The sequence below is a fragment of the Alexandromys fortis genome, unplaced genomic scaffold (assembly GCF_014885135.2).
Source record: "Alexandromys fortis isolate MF-2015 unplaced genomic scaffold, M_Fortis_MF-2015_v1.1 scaffold_1, whole genome shotgun sequence".
Classification (NCBI taxonomy): Eukaryota; Metazoa; Chordata; class Mammalia; order Rodentia; family Cricetidae; genus Alexandromys; species Alexandromys fortis.
In genome coordinates this window covers 35,224,800-35,247,059 of record NW_026067927.1, presented here as the reverse complement: position 1 = coordinate 35,247,059, position 22,260 = coordinate 35,224,800, and the positions used below count along the sequence as shown (strand labels likewise).

The 22,260-nt window shown below is 48.4% G+C and overlaps 1 protein-coding gene across 1 annotated transcript in view; it reads right to left on the bottom strand.

Moving 5' to 3' along the window:
* Positions 1 to 19,427, bottom strand: part of Pcbd2 (pterin-4 alpha-carbinolamine dehydratase 2) — a 49,341-nt gene extending 29,914 nt beyond the window's left edge. Inside the window, exons 1-2 of the mRNA XM_050144422.1 lie at positions 19,075 to 19,427; positions 12,275 to 12,406 (exon numbers count right to left, since the gene is read on the bottom strand). Coding sequence (XP_050000379.1) covers positions 12,275 to 12,406; positions 19,075 to 19,155 — 213 coding nt within the window. The 5' untranslated portion in view covers positions 19,156 to 19,427. The remainder of the gene's footprint in view (positions 1 to 12,274; positions 12,407 to 19,074) is intronic.
* Positions 19,428 to 22,260: the final 2,833 nt, after the last annotated feature.

Here is a 22,260-nt window from a genome sequence, read left to right as displayed (position 1 = left end):
AAAAGGCAGGGTCTTGCTGTGTAGGCCACACTGGCCTTGAACTCACAATCCTGCCTCGGCCTCTTGAGTGCTGGGATTATAGGCACGTGCCACCAACTGACTTGACCTCATCTCAGTGCAATGGGCACTACAATCCTAAGCACCATCAGCAAGGAGGACGCGGTCTGACTTCCCCATGTTTCTGTGCTGAACTGACAGCATGTTACCGTGGGTCACAAAGTCTCCACTGTGAGGATGGCTAATACGTGAAAGTCCTGGCTAAGCTGACTGTGACCCTTCAGTGTTGGGAGATGCTATATATCCCACCACTGAAAATCCCCAGGTGGATCCTGGAGAGATGGCTCAGTGTGTAGGAGCCCTTGCTGCCCTTCCAGAAGACCTGGGTTCGGTTCCCAGCACTCACACGGCAACTAACCGTCTATAACTCTAGTTTCGGAGGAGACAACGCCCTCCAATGGCTTCTTTGGGCACTAGGCAGACACATGATGCACATACATACATGCAGCCAAAACATTTATACGTATAAAAAGTTAAAAATTGATGCGGTAATGCTGCGGTAGTGACTCGGTCCTGTAACCCCCTCACTTGAGAGGCTGAAGACTGAGCTCCAGGCTAGTTCTGTGGGGCCATACAGTGACCCTGCCTCAAACAAAACATGACAGAAAGCCTGGGAAAATACAGAAAACACTCACTACACACAAGGCGAATGAAACAACTAAAACGTTTCTACACATGCCCCAGAATCACATCTACGCATGGCCCCATATGCACACATGGCCCCAGAAACACATCTTACACATGGCACCAGAATCACATCTACACATGGCCCCAGAATCACATCTACACATGGCCCCAGAAGCACATGCACACGCATGGTTTTAAAGTGGGTAGAAGAAATATTTTTATTTGACTCTTTTTGTTTTCCAAATTATAAGATGCATTATGCAATCATGAAAAAACATACTTATGGACCAGCTAAGCATAGCATCGCAATGCGCCAATGACAGCTTTGCTCCTGTAAGTCCTCACTGTTCTCTGTGAGGCATGAACAACCCACAAAGGTTAAACATTTCTGTGTGACGCTTACAGTTCTAAACAAACAGAAAGGTGGAAGGAACACAAAGTTGCAAACTTAAACCACAGAGCACAGCTGAAGACATTCAAAACACAATGATGGCCTCTCTTCTATACCTCTGTACCCACAGCCATGTGGTCAGTGGCTTAGGCGGACAGAGTGGTGGCCAGCCGGTGGTGCAGGAATTCAAGGTTGTCCTCGGTGGACTACACTATGAGAACCCAGAAGAGCAGATAATACAAGACCCTGTTGTCCCTCTCCCCTCCCCATTGAAAAAGCCAATTCAAGTTCCTCGATACACAGTGCACATGTTTTCTCCACGGGCTTCCACTTCTTCAGAAAAAGCGGCATCTTCACTGCTCTTTCCCTCCAGACAGAGCTGAGCTCAAACGTGTCTATGACTTAGAACAGATAATGGATGCCATGCATTGTAAGTTAATGCTGTCTGGGCATGGCACAGGGAACCAGGTACCAAACCTCAGGTCACACTCCTACCAGAAGCTAACATTCACAACAAACTGGGGCTATAATTATGTGTGGCTGAGGTTGTGAAACCAGCATCCTGAGTGACTGAAAAGCTGTCTCTCATTGCTGAAGGCAACTGAGAAAAGAAAGATGCAGCAAGAGGCTGCCTCCAAACTGCACCTGCAACAAAGGCAGCCATGCTGTTCAGGGAGATCCTCGCGACACCATCGACCACTCTCACCCCAACACACAGAGCCACTTAGAAGCCAGAGAAGCCCACTGCTCTCAGAAATCATGTCAGTAGGAACAGGTGCACAAGGGGAAGAGAAAGGCCCTAGTGAGAAAGAGTTTCAAGAGGACAAAAAGAAGCAAAAAGTTAGGCTCACCAGGGGCTAACAAGCGTCTGTGCTCCACATCGGCTCAAGGCTGCCTCCACCCCTGCCCAACCTCACTGTTCTCATCAGTGACCTCCAGCTGCTCAATCCAACGGCATCCTTTGCCTCAGGAGAACCGACCCCCCCCCTTCTTTTTTCATTTTGTATTTTGCTTAATTATAATTTTGTGAGGGTTGGTGGGTAAGTGTGTGTCCCGCTGCAGGAGCAGAGGTCAGAGGACAACTTGGGGGCAACGGCTCTTTATTGTCACGTTCATAAGCTGTGGTGGGTGCGAATGAGAAGTGTCCCCCAAGAATATGGAACCCTTGGCTCTCGGTGCTGCTTGGGAAGGTGTGGGCGGGGCAGCCTTGCAGAAGAAAGTATGTCACTGGGAGAGGGCTCTAAGTGGAAAAGGCCTCACAAACCTTCAGCTCACTCTCTGCTTCTGGCTTGTGGTTCAAGATGTGAACTCTCTGCTTCCTGCCCCTGCCGCCGTGCCTCCCCTGCCATGATGGACTCTCTCTCTGGAGCCAAAGCTAAAGAGACTCTTCCTTCCATAAATGGCTTTGGTCACAGCAGTTCATCACAGCAACAGACACACATGGGCTCCAGGGATCACACTCAGATCTCGGCTTTGTCAAAGGCTTTGCCTTGAACTCACAGCAGAACCTGAGCTGGCCTCAAATCTGCAGCCATTCCATTGAACCTGAACTCAGTCACCACAGAGTGGAAGGGCAGAGCCAGCTCCAGCAGGTACCCTCTGCCTCTACACATGTTCTGTGGCATATCCAAGCCCACACAGACACAAATCAATACATGAGAGGAAAAAAAAAACATTTTAATTCTCAGCAATCCTTTTGCCTCGATTCCCCCAACTGCTAGGATTATAGCTATGCAACACCACATCTGGTCACTTCCTCCCCTCTTTTGGATCACTGCCTTCTTCTGGAGCCTGTGATTAAGTCTGCCCGGATCTCCCTCAAGCTCCACTTCCATCCAGCCAGCGAGTGGGCAGAATCCCAAGCTCCCGAGTGCTCCTTTCCACACGGCAGCTTCTCCCTGGGTAACTTCACCTTTTCCCTTGGCTTTTCCCACACACCTGTGGCCTTTCTGTTATCTATGGCTCGGATCTCATCTGAGCTCTGATCTCAGACGTAAAGCCACGTTTAGAGAACTGACCTGGACATCTTACAACAATTCACACCTAACAGTGTTAACCAGAGAGTGTATTCATTGTGCCCAGCTGTATCTGGTATTTTTCCCAACTTGGAAAATACATCTGCAAGTACCGGGTTCCTCCGGTGCAAACTCTAGCACCCCAGCACCCCCCTTCCTCTTCCTCTCCTCCCTCGCCAGAGAAACTTGGGTGTACTCCTTATTTTGCTTTTTTTCCCATGTATTTATTTACCTGGCTTTGGGGCACGAGCTCTTGTGTGACTCGGGCTGGCCTCAAACTCTCAGTGGAGCTAAGGATGACCTTGAACTCCAGTCCTCCGCCTCCCCCCTTCCCAAATGCTGGGATAACAGGCTTACATCACCGTGCCTAACCACGCTTTTCCTCTTTGCTAGTGCACGAGGTTGAGCCACACCCCGGACCTATGTTTGCCTTTCCTGTTGGAGGGTGCACACTAGTTTCTGTGCAGGTCATTTACAAATATACCCAAGCTTTGCACTTCCCTGGTTTTCCCACCACTGCCCCGATCCAGTCCTGCGCTGTGTCCAGCCCAGCAGTGGCCTCTCCTCTGGATGAGTCCAGCAGCTTCCTTGCTATTCTCCCCCACTGACTCTGCCTCCACACTTGACAGCCCCTGAGAGTCCTCTCTAACACTTCCTCACTCCCCCACCACCTCCGCTCCCCACACACAGAGGGACTGGCTGTCAGTCCCTCTCAGCGCCTATCCCTTGGCAGATGGTGGACCTTCACCAAGTCACTCAGCCTAAACCTTGGCTTCCCCATCCAAGACAATACGGGAAAGAACATTTACTTCACAGTTTTGTGGAGACTACCAGAAGGAACACAAGTGGAGTCCTTGAGTCTATTTCGTATTAGCTATCAGGATTTTCCTTCCTTCACGGCCCTCACCTCAATTTAGGATTTTATATTTACTCATCCTTCTCTGGTTCTGTCCCATTCCCTCTACACTGTAAGCTCCGTAATGAGAGGAAAAGATCTGCCTTGTTCATCACTGCATTGCAGAGTCTGTTACGTCTAACATAAATGACTTGGCAATTGTTTACTGAGTATTGTAAGAAAACTCTAGAAGTGGGAGGATGTGGACAGATGTGGACAGATGTAACAGAGGGTGGGTCAGGGAGTGGAGGAAGAACAGCTTGAGGACAAGTAAGGGTGGAGCTGGGATGACAAGACTGGAGCCGGGGGACCTCTAAGGGTCACATGACCTTGGACAGAAGGGACAACCGAAGGACCTCACAGATTGTGATTCTCATCTCTAAGTAAGAAGCTTCTCATAGAGGTCATGAGAGGTAGGATCAGAGCAAGAGCGCAGGCGGCTTTGGAAACCTCTGAGAAGATGAAATATATCTGGGAAGAAACCACAGGAAGGCGCTGGAGTTTTCTGAGGAGAGACTAGCATGTTCACAACATCACGGCATTCAGGCCAAGTAAGGACCTGGAGAGCCTACAGGAACAGGCAATCAGGAAGCTGCTGTAACAGGGATGGCAGGGGCACCTGCACCAGCAGCACAGTCCTGGGAGGGACTGGGCAGTTGCTCCAGTCTGTGGTTTGGGAAGAGGTGGTACTGCTGAGGAGTGACAAGAGTCTGTTCTCGGATACCCTAAGCACGAGGCAACAGGAAACAGTATCCCATGAGGCCCCACTGCCATCTGCAGCCCAGCTCACTGAGCTGCTGCTCTCAGGGTCTCGCATCCCCACTGCCCTTACCCTGTCACCTGCCAACTCATCTTTTCGGTCCCCTCCCTCACACACAGTCCAGACCCTGAAGGACCGACTCCATGCCCCCTTCTGCAGGCACATCCAAAGCATGTCTCCTTCACTTACCAGAACCCCACATGTTAGACCTCATTTACCGGGACAACTTTTAAAAATTTGCTGCTTTGTAAAATTTGGATGTACCATCTCCCCAACAAGCCTGGGCACGTTTGTGGGCAGAGATGAACCCATGAACCATGAACTTCAGCTACAGCTCCTTCCTCCCTCATCCTGACCAGAGGATGCTAGTCCCCCAGTGGTTGGCACACAGCCTTGTGGCACTTACTGAGACAGCCAGCTTATGTGGATCCTGTCTAGACGCTGCTCCAGGCACCTGGGCTGTGATGGTGGAAGACAGGACATATGAAGAGAGTTTGATGACTGACTTGGTAGAAGACCACAGTCCTGCCCTGCTGGCCCGGAGCACCAAGCAAACAGACTCAATTGTAGCATTTGCTGTTTTGATTTAATGATTCAAGTGAATGACCTTTTATTGTTCCGTAGTGAAACATGGGCTACTCCCAGATGAGTGTGGCTTTGTTTGTGTCATCTGGTCCCTTTCTCAGGAAGGTCTGGTGAAACTGGCTTCTGGAAACTCATCCAACAGGTCGCCCTTGGAAAACAAGATCCCTGCTAGAAAATGACCACAGAAATAAGAAGAGAGCTCTGAAAACATCGCTGCTGAAGCCAGAGATAGGAGTCTGACACCTACAGGGACGTGACCCAGTGTGACAAGCCATCCTATAACCTCAATTTGGCTCAGAGTCATCCTCTAAGATTCCATGAATGAGTTAGCCAGTCCTATTCTATTTGACAGGCAATTTGAGGCAAGGAGAGGACACCAGTGCTGTTTACAGCCAGGGCTAGCGAGGTACTCAGTGGTTAAGTGCACTGGCTGCTCTTGCACGAGGACCTAGGTTCAGTTCCCAGCACCTACACGGTGGCTCATCTGTAACTACAGTTCCAGGCAATCTGAGGCTCTCTCCTGAGATCTGCAGGCACCAGACATACACGGCATGAAAATACATACATGTGTAGGCAAAACACTCACATGCATACAAATTTTAAAGTAAACAAACCTGAAAGGGCATAGCAAAAGGAACAGAACCCAGAATGGTCAGAGCCAGAGAAGAACCTCCCCTACCTGTCCACACTAGTGGACCCAGAGGGCCATCAGTCACAACCCAACTGACCAGAACGCGGCACAGCTGGGTGCTGGGGCTGCAAAGGGTACAGCTGCATAGCTGCTTCTCCAGCACCCTACTTCCGTGTCCTGAAGCACACGAATCCACATTTCTGTCCCAATTCTAATGACCAGAGTCCCAGGGTCTAAGCCCACTGTCAAGTTCCAACACTCCTGCAGAGGAAACGCACAGGCAGCACGGAGGAAAGTCGCCTTCATTAGCGTCTGCGGCTACTGAGCCGCTCATTGGCCCTAACTCATTCCCAACGTACTTAAGTAGTTTCAGCCATGTCAGCTAAAAACAAATACTCTAAAATTCCCTCATTTTTATTTATTTATTTTTGGTTTTTTCAACACAGGTTTTCTCTGCAGTTTTGGAGCCTGTCCTGTAACTTGCTCTGTAGACCAGGCTGGCCTCGATCTCACAGAGATCCACCTGTCTCTGCCTCCTGAGTGCTGGGATTAAGGGCGTGCGCCACCACAGCCTGGCCAGAATTCCCTAATTCTTAAGTATTATTTTCTTGTCAGTTAAATGTAAAGCCACCCACTCATGCCCACTTTATCCCACTAACCTCATCACGTACTTCAGAAACCCTAAAAGCTACGCCTAGGTACACTAATTTCACTTACGCTAATGAAAGCAAAGTGCAGAAATGAAATTATGTCCATGAATCTCATGATGATTTTTTATTTGATAGTAATTATAGCATTTATCAGAGAACATCTGTTGAAATTAACAGTCTAAACTCAGCGTTTTCCAGGCAGCGCTGACATTATCAGAGAAAAGCAATAAAAAAACAGCGAATACATTCATCACAGCGGTATCTGCGAAGCATAAATCTGAAAGCCCTTCTCGTCAGCTCGGATTGCTTCCTGACTTTCCACGCACCTGATTTCACGCCATCTGTACGAGGGCAAGACAAACACTGTTGAGGAAATTATAGTTCTTGGCTATCTGACTTTTATAGAATGCTCAGACTAATTTCTGTAAACATAAGATTTACTGCATGACTAGGAAAAACTGATAGAGTCAGAAGTCCCTTTTTATTAAAGGGAGGCATGGTGACCAGTGTTTTCATACTGCGGGGATCACAGTTACCTTACTGACACCTGTTTCCCATTTACCTTCATCCAGCCTGCCTGCTTTTAGGGACACACGAGCTCCACACCTGCTTGTGACACAAAGAGCAGAAGCAAGAGCCCAGCAACAACCCTGGAGGCTCTGAGTTCCCTTTCTTGGTGGACAGCCACTAGGTGACAGCATCAGACAGATGCCCTGAAACTGCAGGGGCAATGCCAATGTGAATGCCACCATGAATGCCAACAGGCAGTGCAGACACTTCTATCAGCCTCTGGGGTCTTAGGTAACGTTGGCTAAAGTATAGCCACGTCTTTCTCCAAGGAAAACTAGCAATGCCTTTATTGCTCACTTTAGATAAAGTGGAGGGAAGGTGTCTGTGTGTGGCTATGTACACACGTGAGTGCTGGTGCTTGTGGAAGCCAGAAGAGGGCGTCAGATCCCTCAGTTGTGAGCTGCCCTGTGTGGAAACTAAACTCAGGTCCTCTACGAGATCAGTTTGTGCTCTGAGCCAGTCCCAAAGGACACTTTCTGGTTTCTAGTCTACTATGGTCACAAAGCCATCGCTGAGAGCATTAAACAAAAGTGCTGTCTGACAATCACGAACGCTCAGCTTATCCTGTGGCAGAAACACAAACACCAGCAAATACTTTCAAACAAAATGACATCTGGATGGGCACATCATCTCAGCGGCTGGGGGCCGGAGGCAGGTACAGAGTGGCTACTATCAATATCAGAATCCTCTCTCTAGGGTAATAACTGACTCATAATTTTGATATGCACAAACAACTAATTTGTTCTCATGCGAACAACCGAGGCCACCACTAAAATCCTGCAGAGGACTGTTAAGACTCCCATTGACACCAGGCATGGTGGCTCACGCCTTTAATCCCAGAACTTGGAAGGCAAAGGCAGGCAAACCTCTGAGTTCCAGGCCAGTCTTGTCTACAAAGCAAGTTCCAGGTTAGCCAGGGCTACACAGAGAAACCCTGTCTAGAAAAGACTCCCATTGATGGCTGCCTTTCTTCTGGTGTCCTCAAGTCTCTGAGGTCACCAAGCATTTCAAAATGCTAACCCTAATGCTTCAATGCACATATTTAAGTTAGCATTTTATTTTCTTATGCGTATGAACATTTTGCCTACAGCATTCAGGAGGCAGTGGCAGGCAGATCTCCGTGAGTTCAAGGCCAGCCTGGTCTACAAAGCAAGTTCCAGGACAGCCAGAACTACACAAAGAAACCCTGTCTCAAAAAAAAAAAAAAAAGGAAGTGAGCCACAGTAACTTTCAGCTGCATATGTGGCCATCTCTTTGGCCCAGCGAGAGACACATTCTACAAACCTCCAAACCACTGCTGGGGGCCCAAACACTACCACCACAGAGAACACGCCAACCATGAGCTAGACAATCACTGGACATCCTCACTCTCCAGCTCCAGTAATCTTTCTAAGGCCACAGCTACAAAGGCAAATGAGAAGAATCAGCTAGAGAACAGATGAAACTCCTTGCCTTGCAAACACTGTTGTCCTGGCTGCTGGATTAGACCTCGTGAAAGCATCCGCTTTGGAAGGGAAAACGAGGACAAGCCAGCTCAGGTGATTCCCTCTCAGAAAACCAACATGCTGGCTGGCCACTAAGAAAGACATAAGACCTCCTCCAGGAACTCAGGTATACAGCTGCTCATAGAGCTTAGGCCCCACCTTTACCAGCAGGAAACCCCACATGGCTTCCACCTAGAAGGTGGCATGCCTAAAGGCACAAAAGACAGGTGCAGTGCCTAGCCACCACTGTTTACCCAGCCTGGACCCTAAGTGTGTTCCAACCAATAAGGGTGGCCTTAGACCTGCTGGCTGCTTCCTGGGTTCTAAAACCGCACAGACTGCACTTCTAAAACTTAAAATGTCTTCATTTTGAAAGCTTTCTGTTCACCCCACTCATTCATAACACATTTTCTCAATTTGGAACACACACCTACATTTCTAAGTGACATTTCTGTTCTCTCGAGACCCTGCAGGTGACAAATACCCAACAGTAAGTTTATGTCAGTTACAGCCTCTCCCTCCTTGTGTCTACATGAGCAGAAAAGTAAAACTCCTTGGCAAATGCCAGCTCTGCCCTGCCTGAGTACAAGCGTTCCGAGCACAGCATCAGCCACCTCTCCCTTGTTAGTTCATTACCTTAGACACTAAACGACTCTTGCTTCTGTTATCTCTAGACCTCCAATGCCCTTGCCCGCAGCCACAGGACTCACTGAAAGAACAGATTAATCAGTTCCCAGCACCACATCCTGTGACTCACAACCACCAGGGAACCTAATGACTTTCTCAGGCCTCCTCTGGCTGCCCCACTCACCCGCACATACTCTACACAGATATACAAACATGCATAATTAAAATTAGTCTTTTTTAAAAATCAAACTGATTTAAAGATACTTCACAGAAAACGCAATTGCTACACTAGGACTAAGTTAGACTTGTGGAGAAAGACCGTAAGTCATCGACAGTCATACCCTCTTATTATAATGTCACACTGTCGCTATAGTTAAAAATGGCCTGCCAGGTATAGTGGCTCACACCCTGATCCCAGCACGGAGGAGAGAGAGGCAGGCAGATCTCTATGACTTCCAGGACTGGGCTATACTGCAAGTCCGGGCCAGTCAAAACTATACAAGATCTTGTCTCAGGTGAGGTTCTGTCAGCGCCACAGCAGCACTGGCTTCTTCTCAGATGAGACATAGAGGGGAAGCAGCTGCTGCATCTGGGAGCTGGCCTGGGACTGACTAGGCCTTCTGCAGTGTTCTCTTTCTTGCATAGGTGTATTCTTCTTTAAAGTTTTTGTTGTTGTTGCTGATGTTATATTTATTTTTTAGTGTGTGTATATGAGCATGTGCGTGTGTGTGCATGTGTGTGTGTGTGTGCACATGTGCTATGGTGCAAGTATACAGGCCAGGGACCAACTTCAGGGAGTCAGTTCTCTTCTTTCACCACGCTGCGTCCTGGGGACTGAACTCAGGTCGTCAGGGTTAGCATCAAGTGCCTTTACCTGCTGAGCCATCTCGACAGCCCACGTTTGGGTTGATTCCTGGAGTCAGAGACCCTCTTCATGGTTCGAGCTGACCTCACACTGCGGTCCTCCTGCCTCGGTGTCCACACCAGCTGTACATAACAGCAATGAAGCCACTCTGCGGCGCACACGAATCAGGACACGCAGCAGGCTCTATGATGCTATCTGCACAGACAGGCCTAAGGGCTCTGCGCCACACACTGATCGCCACTGCTTACTAGCTAATGCTTCTTTCTCCCTTAGTCCTGCCTCTTCCTTTGTCTAATCTCCCTAAAGGCGAGATCCATAAAGTTCTGAATCACAGACCTGCCCTTATTCTGACAATACCCAACCGCGGGCTAAGCTGCCTCCCCAGAACACTCCACGTCTGCCACTGCAAGCTGAATTCCACCACCAGGTCTTCAACGCTGGCTGTCTTCCGGAGACCTGCACACAATGTGTCCCCTCCCTCTCTGCAATGAGAAATGGGGGTCCAGCGTGATTACAGGTGTGTTCTGATTGTGTGTGGGCAGTGATAGCTGGTCACAGCACCACTGCCAGCCCAGGCCACTGCCCAGGCAGAAGTCACAGGGCCTGCTGGGGAGTTGATGCTGGCTCCCCTACCTAAAAACTGGAGGGAAAGGCCCAGGCAGTGAAACATCACGGAATGTAATGGCACAGTTAATCCCACGTGCCCTGCACAGCTTCCTTCCTGCCCAACTCGGGGCGGAGCCTGAGGCAGCACTACGCTAGCACCTCAAGTCACAGGTTCAAGCCCGATAAATTAGCCCAGGCTTAAAGAAGTCAAGCTGTACCCATGTAAGGATTTTAATAAGCTTGGGAAAAGCTACCTGGAGCTATGTACAGCTTACCGTACCAGTGAGGCGCCCTGCCCCCAGCCACAGAACACCAAGACCCTGACACGCGCTGTGGAGCAGGCAAGGCGGTAGGAGCAAGCAGTCAGCTTGGTCTAGGTTTTCTCAGGAACTGGGGACTTACGGCAAATGGCTGGCAGCCAGATGACAGACGAAGAGAACAGGGCAGGCAACTCCGCAGAGCCAATGGCATTTACCAGGAAGACATGCCAAGGGTTCCTTCGGTGGGAATCTGGGGCTTGCACACCCTTGCAGAAACCGGCAAACACTGTAATCAATGTCTGCCCTGTAATCGATGCCTGTTTGTACTCAGAAGCATGGAGAGCAAAGCAAACATGGGCTCTGACTGCTAGATGCCAACACCTAACATAAATAAAAACAAGAAATCTGTCCAAAGGATTACTGAAGTAACTGAGCAAACACAAGCTAGTCAAAAGCATTGACCGTACACGAACGCAGTGGAGGAGTCATGAAAGCTAAGTCATGGGAGATGACTCTCTGAACAGGGTGCGGCCCAAATGGAACAGTTACCTGGGAAGGCTGAGTCTCCCCAGGGAGGTCAGATTTTGAGAAAATGTTCAAGGGCTGGATAGCAGGCTAGGAGCTGGCTGGCAAGGGGAAGAGGTCAGCGTAGGAGAGGGTTTAGAGACAAAGCACAACTATGAGCTGGTGATTTTTTTAAGTGCCCTGAAAAAGTAGAGAAACCAAGCAGATTGTGCCTCTCACCTGGCCTCCTGCATACACCCTTCTAGTACACAGAAAAACACTCATGTCCTCATTTAGAGTTACTCAGAAAAAGACGATCTTACCCAACCCCAAATCAAAGCTACAGTGGCCTCAGAATCTGATATTCAATCATTCGCATTCTCTGTGTGTGTGGATGGCGGGGGGGGGGGGGGGGGGGGGGGGGGGGGGGGGGGGGCAAGGTCATTAACTGGAGTCAGGCTGGAACTCACCATGTAGTCCAGGGTAACCCTGAACTCACAATCCTGTCTCAGTTTCTCCAATGCTAGGATTCCAGGTCTACACCACCACGCTGAGTTGATTTCTAAGCAACAGAAAACCAACCCCTCCCCCAGAGCTCGAACTGCCCGAGTCAGCAGGACAATCTCGTCAATGAATTCATAAGGAAGAGAAGGTGTGGTCCAAGCGCACACGGCACCAGACAAGCAGTAGTCACAGAAACATAACAGGGCAACTGACAAAAACCGAGCCGGGCACATCAGAAATTACCTGATTAAAATTTTTGAAGATGAACTCTTTGTAGATGGCGTCTCTGTCGCTTAATTCCGACCATCCTGCTGCCTTCAGACCAGGAATAAATTCGCTCCTCTCCTCTGCTGTCAGCCACTGCGCATTTGAAGACTAGGAAGGAAACGCAATTCCTGTCTGAAAGGGTCGGCATTTATTTAAACTCTTTCCAAAAACTTATACCTCTTATGAAGCAATATAGAAAAAAAGTCTCAAAGGTAGCAAATTCTAGCCATCTCTCATTCGTTTACTCTCAAAGACAGGCAAACTCTGTGTGGGCTGTCCAAAAGGATGGCTGGGGTTCTGTGCCTGCTCCTGAGTGCCTGCCTCAGACTCCACAGTCCTGGGCCTGCTCCTGAGTGCCTGCCTCAGACTCCACAGTCCTGGGCCTGCTCCTGAGTGCCTGCCTCAGACTCCACAGTTCTGTGCCTGCTCCTGAGTGCCTGCCTCAGACTCCACAGTTCTGTGCCTGCTCCTGAGTGCCTGCCTCAGACTCCACAGTTCAGCAGCTCTGGGGTGGATGGCTACGACTAAGACTGCTACCGCCACGGGCCTTCTTAGACGCATCAGAAGTCCAGGACGTGCAACCGAGGCAGAACCAACTCTCCAGAGAGGCTGCTGAAAGGATCAGGCCGGGAACTCAGGGCTCTAACCCTGTTCTGCCGCTCTTTGGATAGACTTCAGCATCTCCTGCCTCTGCAGCTCACTCAAGTGGGTTAAACTACTTAGGTTTTTTGGTGTTTTTTTTTTTTTTTGGTTGGTTTTGGTTGTTTGTTTGTTTGTTTGTTTTTCAAGACAGGGTTTTTCTGTAGCTTTGGAACCTGTCCTGGAACTAGCTCTTATAGACCAGGCTAACCTCGAATTCACAGAAATCCGCCTGCCTCTGCCTCCCGAGTGCTGGGACTAAAGGCATGTGCCACCACCACCTGGCTGTCTACTCCCTTTTGTATAGAATGAAAACCCCACTACAGAGCAGAGACCAAGTGTGCATTCCCATGAAATTTTGTACAACCCCCTCTGGGGATTCACAGCCCCCTACCACAGGCAAAAAGTCCTTGCCTTGAAAACAAGAGCACCAGTGAAACACACTCCATGTATCACAGGACCACCGGGAACCTCTGGAGCTCCTGCCTGCACTGTCCACCTCATTCCTGCTCTCCAGGGACAGTCACAACTCAGCCCTTGTGCCGTTCATCCTGTGCCTTCCTTTGCTAGCTAAAACATCAAACACTATGAACACATTGCTATAAACTATGAACATAGCTTCTCATTCCAGCTTAAGCACCTACAGCTACCTCATGCCTCACCTTCTAGTGGGGTGACTGTAAGCTCTGGTGAGACCTTCTCAGCAAGACTCTCCCCTAAAACACTGAACTAATGTCAGTTCCAGGACAGCCAGGGATACATAGAGAAACCTTGTCTCAGGGGAAAAGAGAGAGAAAGGGAGAGAGGGAGAGAGGGAGAGAGGGAGAGAGGGAGAGGGAGAGAGAGAGAGAGAGAGAGAGAGAGAGAGAGAGAGAGAGAGAGAAGGAAGCAGAGGTAGGCAGATCTTTGAGGAGGATCCGAAATTTAACGTCATCCACGGCTACGTAGGGAGTTCGCGGCTAGGAATAAATGGAACCCTGTCTCAAGAAGAAGAAAGAGAGAGNGAGAGAGGGAGAGAGGGAGAGAGGGAGGGAGAGAGAGAGAGAGAGAGAGAGAGAGAGAGAGAGAGAGAGAGAGAAGGAAGCAGAGGTAGGCAGATCTTTGAGGTCAGCCTGGTCTACAGAGCGAGTTCCAGGACTGGGGGGAAAATAGCTCTGAAATGTTTCTCTGTCAGGTGTTGTTTTACTCTTTTGGCTTTTAGGGGGGCCCGCCACCCATCCCCCAGTAAATCACACATGGAGGTTTAATCTTAGTTATGAATGTCCAGCCTTAGCTTGGCTTGTTTCTAGACAGCTTTTCTTAACTTGTGATATTCCGATTACTTTCTGCCTCTGGGCTTTTATCTTTCTCTATTTCTGTAAACCTTTCTTTACTTCTTTCTTCATGACCTGACTGTGTAGCTGGGTGGCTTGACCCCCAGTGTCCTCCTCTCCTTGTCCTCCTTTTATTTATTCTGTCTGACAGTCCCGTCTGTCCTTGCTCCTGCCTCACTATTGGCTGTTCATCTCTTTATCAGGACCATCAGGTGTTTTAGACAGGCACAGTAACACAGCCTCACAGAGTTAAACAACTGCAGCGTAAACAAAAGTCACACACCTGAAAACAATATTGCCCAACATCTCTCTCTCTCTCTCTCTCTCTCTCTCTCTCTCTCTCTCTCTCTCTCTCTCTGTCTCTCTGAGAGACATAAGTTCTCACTTGTTGCGGGAGGTCCTTCCGCCCCTCCAACCAATAGCTGCTGAGATACCAGCCCATTGGGGCGTGGTTTCTCTCCCTTTAAAAAAAAAAACAGCTACTTCCTCCTCTAGCTCTCTTCACTTCCTGCTCTGCCAGAGACTAGACTCCCTTCCTGGTTGTGCAGATGGCTGTTGTCTGGGATGGTGATCTGTAAGTTTTTTCCCCTTTAAATAAATAACACCCTAATAATCATAACTCCAAACTGGTGTGGCATTGTTCGTGACTTACGCCTTCACTCACTAGCCCAGACTGACTGTGAGCTCATGGCAATTGTCCTGCCTCAGCCCTTCAGTGCTGGAATTATAGATATATACTGCCAAATTCACTGAGTTCTGAAATTTTTCACACAAAGGTCTGCTGCAGGATAATCTTCCTGTGTGCTGTGAATATGATGCTCTCATTGGTTGATTATAAAAGCTAAATTGGCCCATAGCCAGGCAGAATACAGTTAGTCAGGAAAGCCAAATAGAGAGACAGAGAGAAGGGTGGAGTCAGGGGAGAGATGCAAGCCAGCAGCCAAAGAAACAAGAAGCCAGCAAACTGGTAAAAAGTCATGGCCATGTGGTAATGCATAGATGAATAGAAATGGGTTAACTTAAATGTAAGAGCTAGTTAGTAATAAGCCTGAGCTATAGGTCAAACTGTTTGTAATTAGTATTACACCTCTGAGTGGTTATTTAAAAGCAGCTGCAGGGCAGAGAAACCTCCACTCACAAAGGAACTACAGGAAACATGCCAAACTGTCAAACACCTCTGTTTGCTTTTCACAGGGACTTGTCAGCAAGGAAGACTATGAAATACACTATGGACGAGGCCCTTGTCATCCAGCAGCTGTAGAAGGTGCTGTTTTTCTCTGGTGCTGGGCTCTCCACAACCCTATGGAGACCAAAAGCATGCAGGCTGGCTCATAAAGATGTCCACCCAGCAACAGAGATTGCAGTCAGTGTTGTTTTTTGTTTTGTTTTGTTTTTTTACTCTTTGTTCTTTGAGTGACTTTACTATTTGGGACCCACCACCCAGCTCTCAAATAATCACACTGAGACTTTTTCCTACTTATGAATGGCCAGCCTTAACTTGGCTTATTTCTAGCTACTTTTTCTTAACTTAAATTATCCCATATACGTTTTGCCTCTGGGCTTTTACATTTTTCTATTTCTGTATATCTTTTCTTTCCTTCTTATTCTGTGGCTGGCTGTGTGGCTGGCCCCTGGCATCTTCCTCTCCTCCTTTTCTCAATCCACCCCTTTTCTTCTTTTTCTCCTTGTATTTATTCTGCCTGGCAGCCCCACCTATCCATCTCCTATCAAGCTATTGGCCATTCAGTTCTTTATTAGACCAATCAGATACATTTTGGCAGGCAAAGTAACACAGCCTCATAAACAAATGTAACATAAAAGAATGCAGCAAGGGCTGGAGAGATGGCTCAGCAGTTAAGAGCATTGCCTGCTATTCCAGAGGTCCTGAGTTCAATTCCCAACAACCACATGGTGGCTCACAACCATCTGTAATGAGGTCTGGTGCCCTCTTCTGGCCTGTAGGCATATACAAAGACAGAATATTGAATACATAATAAATAAATAAATTAAAAAAAAAAGAATGCAGAAACCCTGTCTCGAAAAACCAAAAAAAAAAAGAATGCAACACATCTTTGCACCATTAAACAAATACTATAAATGAATACATAAACACATCTTGAATTAATACTCCACAAGTCAGGACTGTGAAATGGAGCTAATTCAACTACATAACACTAATGGTCCCCCAAAAGATATACCCTCAGCAGAACCCTTTTGTTGGAGGGGGCTAATATGGTTTATTTTTTTTAAAAAATTATTTACTTTTTTTTCTTGAGACAGGGTTGGGCAGGGTTTCTCTGTGTAATAGCCCTAGTTGTCCTGGAACTCACTTTGTAGAAAAGGCTGGCCTCAAACTCACAGAGATCTACCTGCCTCTGCCTCCCCAGTTCTGGGATTAAAGGTGTGATTTATTTACTTTTATTTTGTGTTTTTTCCTGTGTGTGGGTGTATACATAAGTGTGCGTGTGTGTGTGCATGCACTATGTACATACATGTTACTAACTGACACCAGAAGAGGGCATCAGATCTCTGGTACTGAAGTTACAGATGGTTGTGGGTCATCCTATGAGGCACTGGAGCAGAACCCAGGTCCTCTGCAAGAGCAGCAAGTGATCTAAACTGCGAGGTGTCTTCCCAGCCCCCAGCACAGTCCCACAGTAACCAGGGCATGTTTTTCCTCGGTATGGAGGGAAAGGTGATGCAGCACAGGACCTGGGGAGGGTAAACAGTTACCTTTGTAACTCTGTACTGCTGTCTGCTACACTTGGCCAGTCTGGGTTCTAGGGATCTTGGGTCTATCTATAGCAGGGATATTACAGTATCAAAATGCCAAGATCTTCTTTGCTTATTTTGGTTTTGAAAGACTTAAAAAGATCTTTCATTGTACACCTTAACCCCAGCACTGAGGAGGCAGAGGCAGGTGAATCTGTGTTTAAGACCAGCCTGATCTATGTCCCCATTGCCAGACTCAAAGAAAGACAGAGTGGGAAGGGAGGGTGGCAGGGTTGAAAGGAGGGGGAAAGACAGAGACCTTGAACGTGATGGTGCCCAACAGAGACTCTGGCTCGCTCTGGCCCAGACACCATGATCTTTTGGGCCACCAATCAGCTCCCAAATCACGACACAGACTTATTATTAGCTGTGAATGCTCAGTCTTATCTTGTGCTTGTCCCACCAGCTCTTATAATTTATATTAACCCATATTTCTTCATCTATGTTTCGCCTCGGGGCTTTTTACCTTTCTTTCTCATTCTGTATGTTCTACTTTCCTGCCTCCTCCATGTCTGGCTGGAGGCTGGCTGACTCCCAGCATCTTCCTCTTTTTCTCCCTTGTTCTCCTCTCTTTCTTCTCTTCTACTTATTCTCTCTGCCCACCAGCCCTGCCCATCCCTCTACTGCCTAGCTATTGGCCATTCAATTTGTTAGACCAATCAGGTGCCTTTGGCAGATAAGGAAAAACAGCCACACATCTTTACATAACTAAGCAAATGCAGCATAAACAAATGCAACACGTCTTTACATAGTTAAAGTAATATTCCACAACACACGTGTATCCAGAGTTCAAGGTCAGCCTTAGCTACTTAAGACCTAGCTCATCAAAAACAAACAAAATGATCTAATCTACGGGCAGTAGAAAAAGACAAGTAAATAGAAAGTGTGGGGATCATGGGAGAGGGCAAAAGGGGAGGGGGCAGGAGGGGAGCAGAGAAAAACATATAGCTCAATAAAAACAAAATAAAACAAAACAAAGAAAGGGAACAAGTGGGGAAGGGCACATAGGAGAATATGTTTAGTGTACCTGAACACACACATACACACTTATATAAAAATTATTTTAAATAAATTACTAACTTAAAAAAATTATGTTAACTAGCCAAATGCAATAACTAGTCCTGAATTACAGCAGAAAAAAAATTCTAAGTCATTAGTCAAAAACAATGGACGTTATCAGTAGTAATTTTCTGACTTCAACAATTCTACTGTGCAATATAAAAATATTTGTTTTAGGGAATTAATTATAGAAATTTTACAGGAATATAAATCATGTCTATGACTTATTCATAAAAAAAAAATTTCAGCCGGGCTCTCATAAGCGCCTGAAAACGAAATGGTGAGCTTCATACTACATTCTCCACTAGATGGCGCTGGTGTTAAATCTTCCCCTCAATCCTCTCTCCCTCCAGCTCACCCCTCCAACCCCTCCCACAGGATCTCGCTGCGCTCGCTCCTCCGAGCTCCCAGCACGCCCCGCTGGCTTCGGGTAATCCTCCTGCCTCAGTCTCCCTAGGCGCAGGAATGGCTGGCCACAATGCACGGCCAAAACACCAATGTTTGAAATAAGAAAACTAAAATGTCCTTTTTAGAAGTGGTGAGAAAAATCGATGTGCCGTTCAAGAACGTGGGGGGAAAGGTAATTCACTAATCTTCCTAAAGCTCACGACAAAGGCTGCCCAGCTCAGTGGCCACTTAGGGGAGCCTGCCGCCCGGTACCGCCCGCAGCTCACGGAGCGGCCACGGCCCATCGGCTTCGCCACTAATCTTCACATTTAGAATGGTGTTTTTCTTACACGAGATTGTTTCCGGTGAGCAAGCTCATAAACTACCACGGAAGTTGCTCGGGGTGTTTTGTTTTGCGGCAGGTGCCACCCCGCAGCCGTGGCTGGGCTCGAACTCACGCGCGTCCTCCAGCCTCTGCCTGCCCAGGGCCGGGGCGCGAGCGTGCGCACGGCGCTCCGTCGAGGTGAGTCGCGGGAGCCGCGGGGGTGCGCGCGCAGCCGCCCCCTCCCCGCCGTAGGCCCGTTCTCCCGCACCGGCCGCACTCACCATGGCCGCCCGGCTCGCACCCCGGCTGCCCAGCGCCGCCAACCCCCGAAGGGCGCCGCGCGCTCGCACCGCCACCGCCATGGCCCCGGGCTGCCCGGCGCGCTGCCTGACGCGGCCCAAGCCCCGAAGGCCCCCGGAGCGGGGTGGCCGCCGCGCCCGCGGGTGCTGGCTGCAGCCTGAGCTCCCTCCGCCGGGTGAGGGGACGCTGGCGGGAGCGCCTCGCGGTCCGTGGGCCTCCCGTCCGCGCTCGGTGGCCTTGGCTTCTGCAGCGACTTTGCCGCGCGCACAGGTGCAGCACCCCGGAGCGACCGGAGACCGGGGGACCGGCTGAGACAAATTGCCTCCCGTGCATTGAGACGTGTTCTTTTATATGCCATATGTGTGTGTATTAATCTTTATTATTCTTTTGCCATTTTTTCCCCCTTGGGATGTAATTGACAATAAAATTCACTCTTTAAAATGGTGTGTGGGGCCAGGGTTTTAACACTGTGATAAGTTTTGATTAAAATGTTGCTGCGGGTTTTAGTTCAGCGTGTATCCTTTTTGTTTGGTTTGGTTTGGGTTTTCTAGACAGGATTTCTCTGTGTAGACCCGGCTGTCCTGGAACTCACTCTGCAGACCAGGCTGGCCTCGAACTCAGATCCGCCTGCTTCTGCCTCCTCAGTGCTGGGATTAAAGGAATGTGCCACCACCGGCTGGTCACCTTTTTTTTTCTTCTTTAAACTAAGTGACTTTATTGTATTCCTTTCTTGAGACAATTTCACGTTGCCAAGGTACAACGTTGTCAAGGCTGGCTTTGAACGCCTACCTCCACCTTCCAACAGCTGAGGATTGCGGACAAGCCCAGGTCCTTTATTTTTTCTAAATTAACACATTAATATTATCTGTTTGCCAGGCTTGGTGCCAGAACTCTAGAGGCAGAGGCAGACAAATCGCTGGGAATTAGAAGCCAGCCTGGGCTACATAGTAAGATGCTGTCTCAAAAAATGCATATTTTATTTTCATCAGTTTTAAGGAGAATTTGGCAAAAGGATATACTTACTAAACAGTTCATTTAGACTTATTTCACGGAGCTGGAGAGATGACTCAGCAGTTAAGAGCACTGGTTACTCTTCCAGAGGTCCTGAGTTCAATTCCCAGCAACGAGATCCGGTGGTCTCTTCTGGCATGCAGGCATATGTGCAGGCAAAACTATATACAAAATAAGTCTTTATTTAAAAAAAAAAAAGACTGATTTCACAATTGTTAGCAGTCATATATCCCAAATGGACTTAGAAAATATAAAACCAGCCGGGTGATGGTGGCACACGCCTTTAATCCCAGCACTTGGGAGGCAGAGGCAGGCGGAACTCTGTGAGTTTGAGACCAGCCTGGTCTACAGAGCTAGTGCCAGGACAGGCTCCAAAGCCACAGAGAAACCCTGTCTCGAAAAACCAAAAAAAAAAAAGAAAAGAAAAGAAAAGAAAAGAATATAAAACTTCAAAATAGCCTAAAATTTAGTCTTGACCCGCTTTTTGCCTGAATGACAAGATATTATAATCTGGAAAAGAAAAACTGGGGGTAGTCTGAGGGTGCCGGGCACTCTCGGGGTAGTCTGAGGGTGCCGGGCACTCTCGGGGTAGTCTGAGGGTGCTGGGCACTCTCAGGGTAGTCTGAGGGCGCTGTTCTGGCCCTGCAGAACTGACTCGAAGTAATTTGGATGACAGCATGCATTTCTTTAGGCTTATGCCTAAGGATGAGGTGCCGGGGTAGAATTAAAAGTCTGATTTCTGGCCAGGCGGCACTGGCACACACCTAATTTAATCTCAGCACTTAAAAGGCAGAGGCAGGCAGATCTCGGTGAGTTTGAGGCCAGCCTGGTCTAAAAAGCGAGTTCCAGGACAGCCGGGACTGTTACACAGAGAAAAACTTAAATGTAGTGATATTTTATGTTTTAACAAACAAAGCTTGCCTGGAGATGGGGTACAGAGCTTGGCCACTAGCGGCTAGGCAGTGGTGGCCCACACCTTTAATTCCAGGAGACTGAGGCAGAGGGATCTCTGTTAGTTCAAGGCCACCCTGGGCTACACAAGATTGAATCTGTCTAAAAGAGAACAGAGCTCACACAAAGGTGATCCCAGCACTTGGAATCCCACATCTTTACAGCACTGGGGAGGCGGAGACAGGAGGGACGTGGCTGGGCAGAGGGGAATATAAGACGGGAGGAGACAGGAACTCAGGGCAGTCTGAGGTTAGGTGGAGACAGATGCAGTCTGAGGACAGGACCGCCTCTTGGGTCTGAGCATTGGTAGAGGTAAAAAGTCTCTCTAGTGCTGGCCGCTCTGCTTCTCTGAGCCTTCAGCTTTCACCCACTAATATCTGACTCCAGGTTTTACTTATTAAGACCAACTAGAATTCGTGCTACTACAGAAAAAGAAACTAAAAGTCTTGTTTCTAGTATTTTCACTGGATGCTTATGTTCATGGAAAATATTCTTGAAATTTGCATGTGAAAGTGAGGATCCCTGCAGGGCGTGTGGCACTCACCTGGAATCTCAGCATCGCGAGGACAGGCAGCCTGGTTTGAGGTTTGACGCCAGCCTGGCCTACACATTGGAAGAGGAGGAGGGAGGGAGAAGCTGAGAACAGAAAATGAATTGGTAGCTGTGTGTTAACAAAGTAGAGGTGCATCTTTTCCCTCCTTACACCTGTCTGGACCATGGCATCCCAAGTGTAGCTATAAAGCAGCAGGAGAAAGGTGCTAGGGCCTAGGAAAGTGACATCCTCACCCAACAGAGGCACTGTGTGTGCTGTTCTTGTCCAAGAAGCTCCCAGGTGAGCCCTGAAGCTGGCTCAGCAGGTAACGGTTCTTTCCAGCCAAGCCTGCTGACCTAAGTTTGGTCCCCAGGACCCACTGGTGGCAGGAGAGAGCTGTCGCCACAAGTTGTCCTCTGACACAGACACAAACACACTTTTAATTGTTTTGCTTTTTTGATTTTTTAAAAAGACTCTCAGGCCAGGCAGTGGTGGTGCATGCCTTTAATCCCAGCATTTGGGAGGCAGAGGCAGGTGGATCTCTGTGAGTTCGAGGCCAACCTGGTCTACAAGAGCTAGTTCCAGGATTGGCTCCAAAGCAACACAGAGAAACCCTGTCTCAAAAAACCACTAATTAATTTAATTAATTAAAAAAAATAAAAAGACTCTCAGG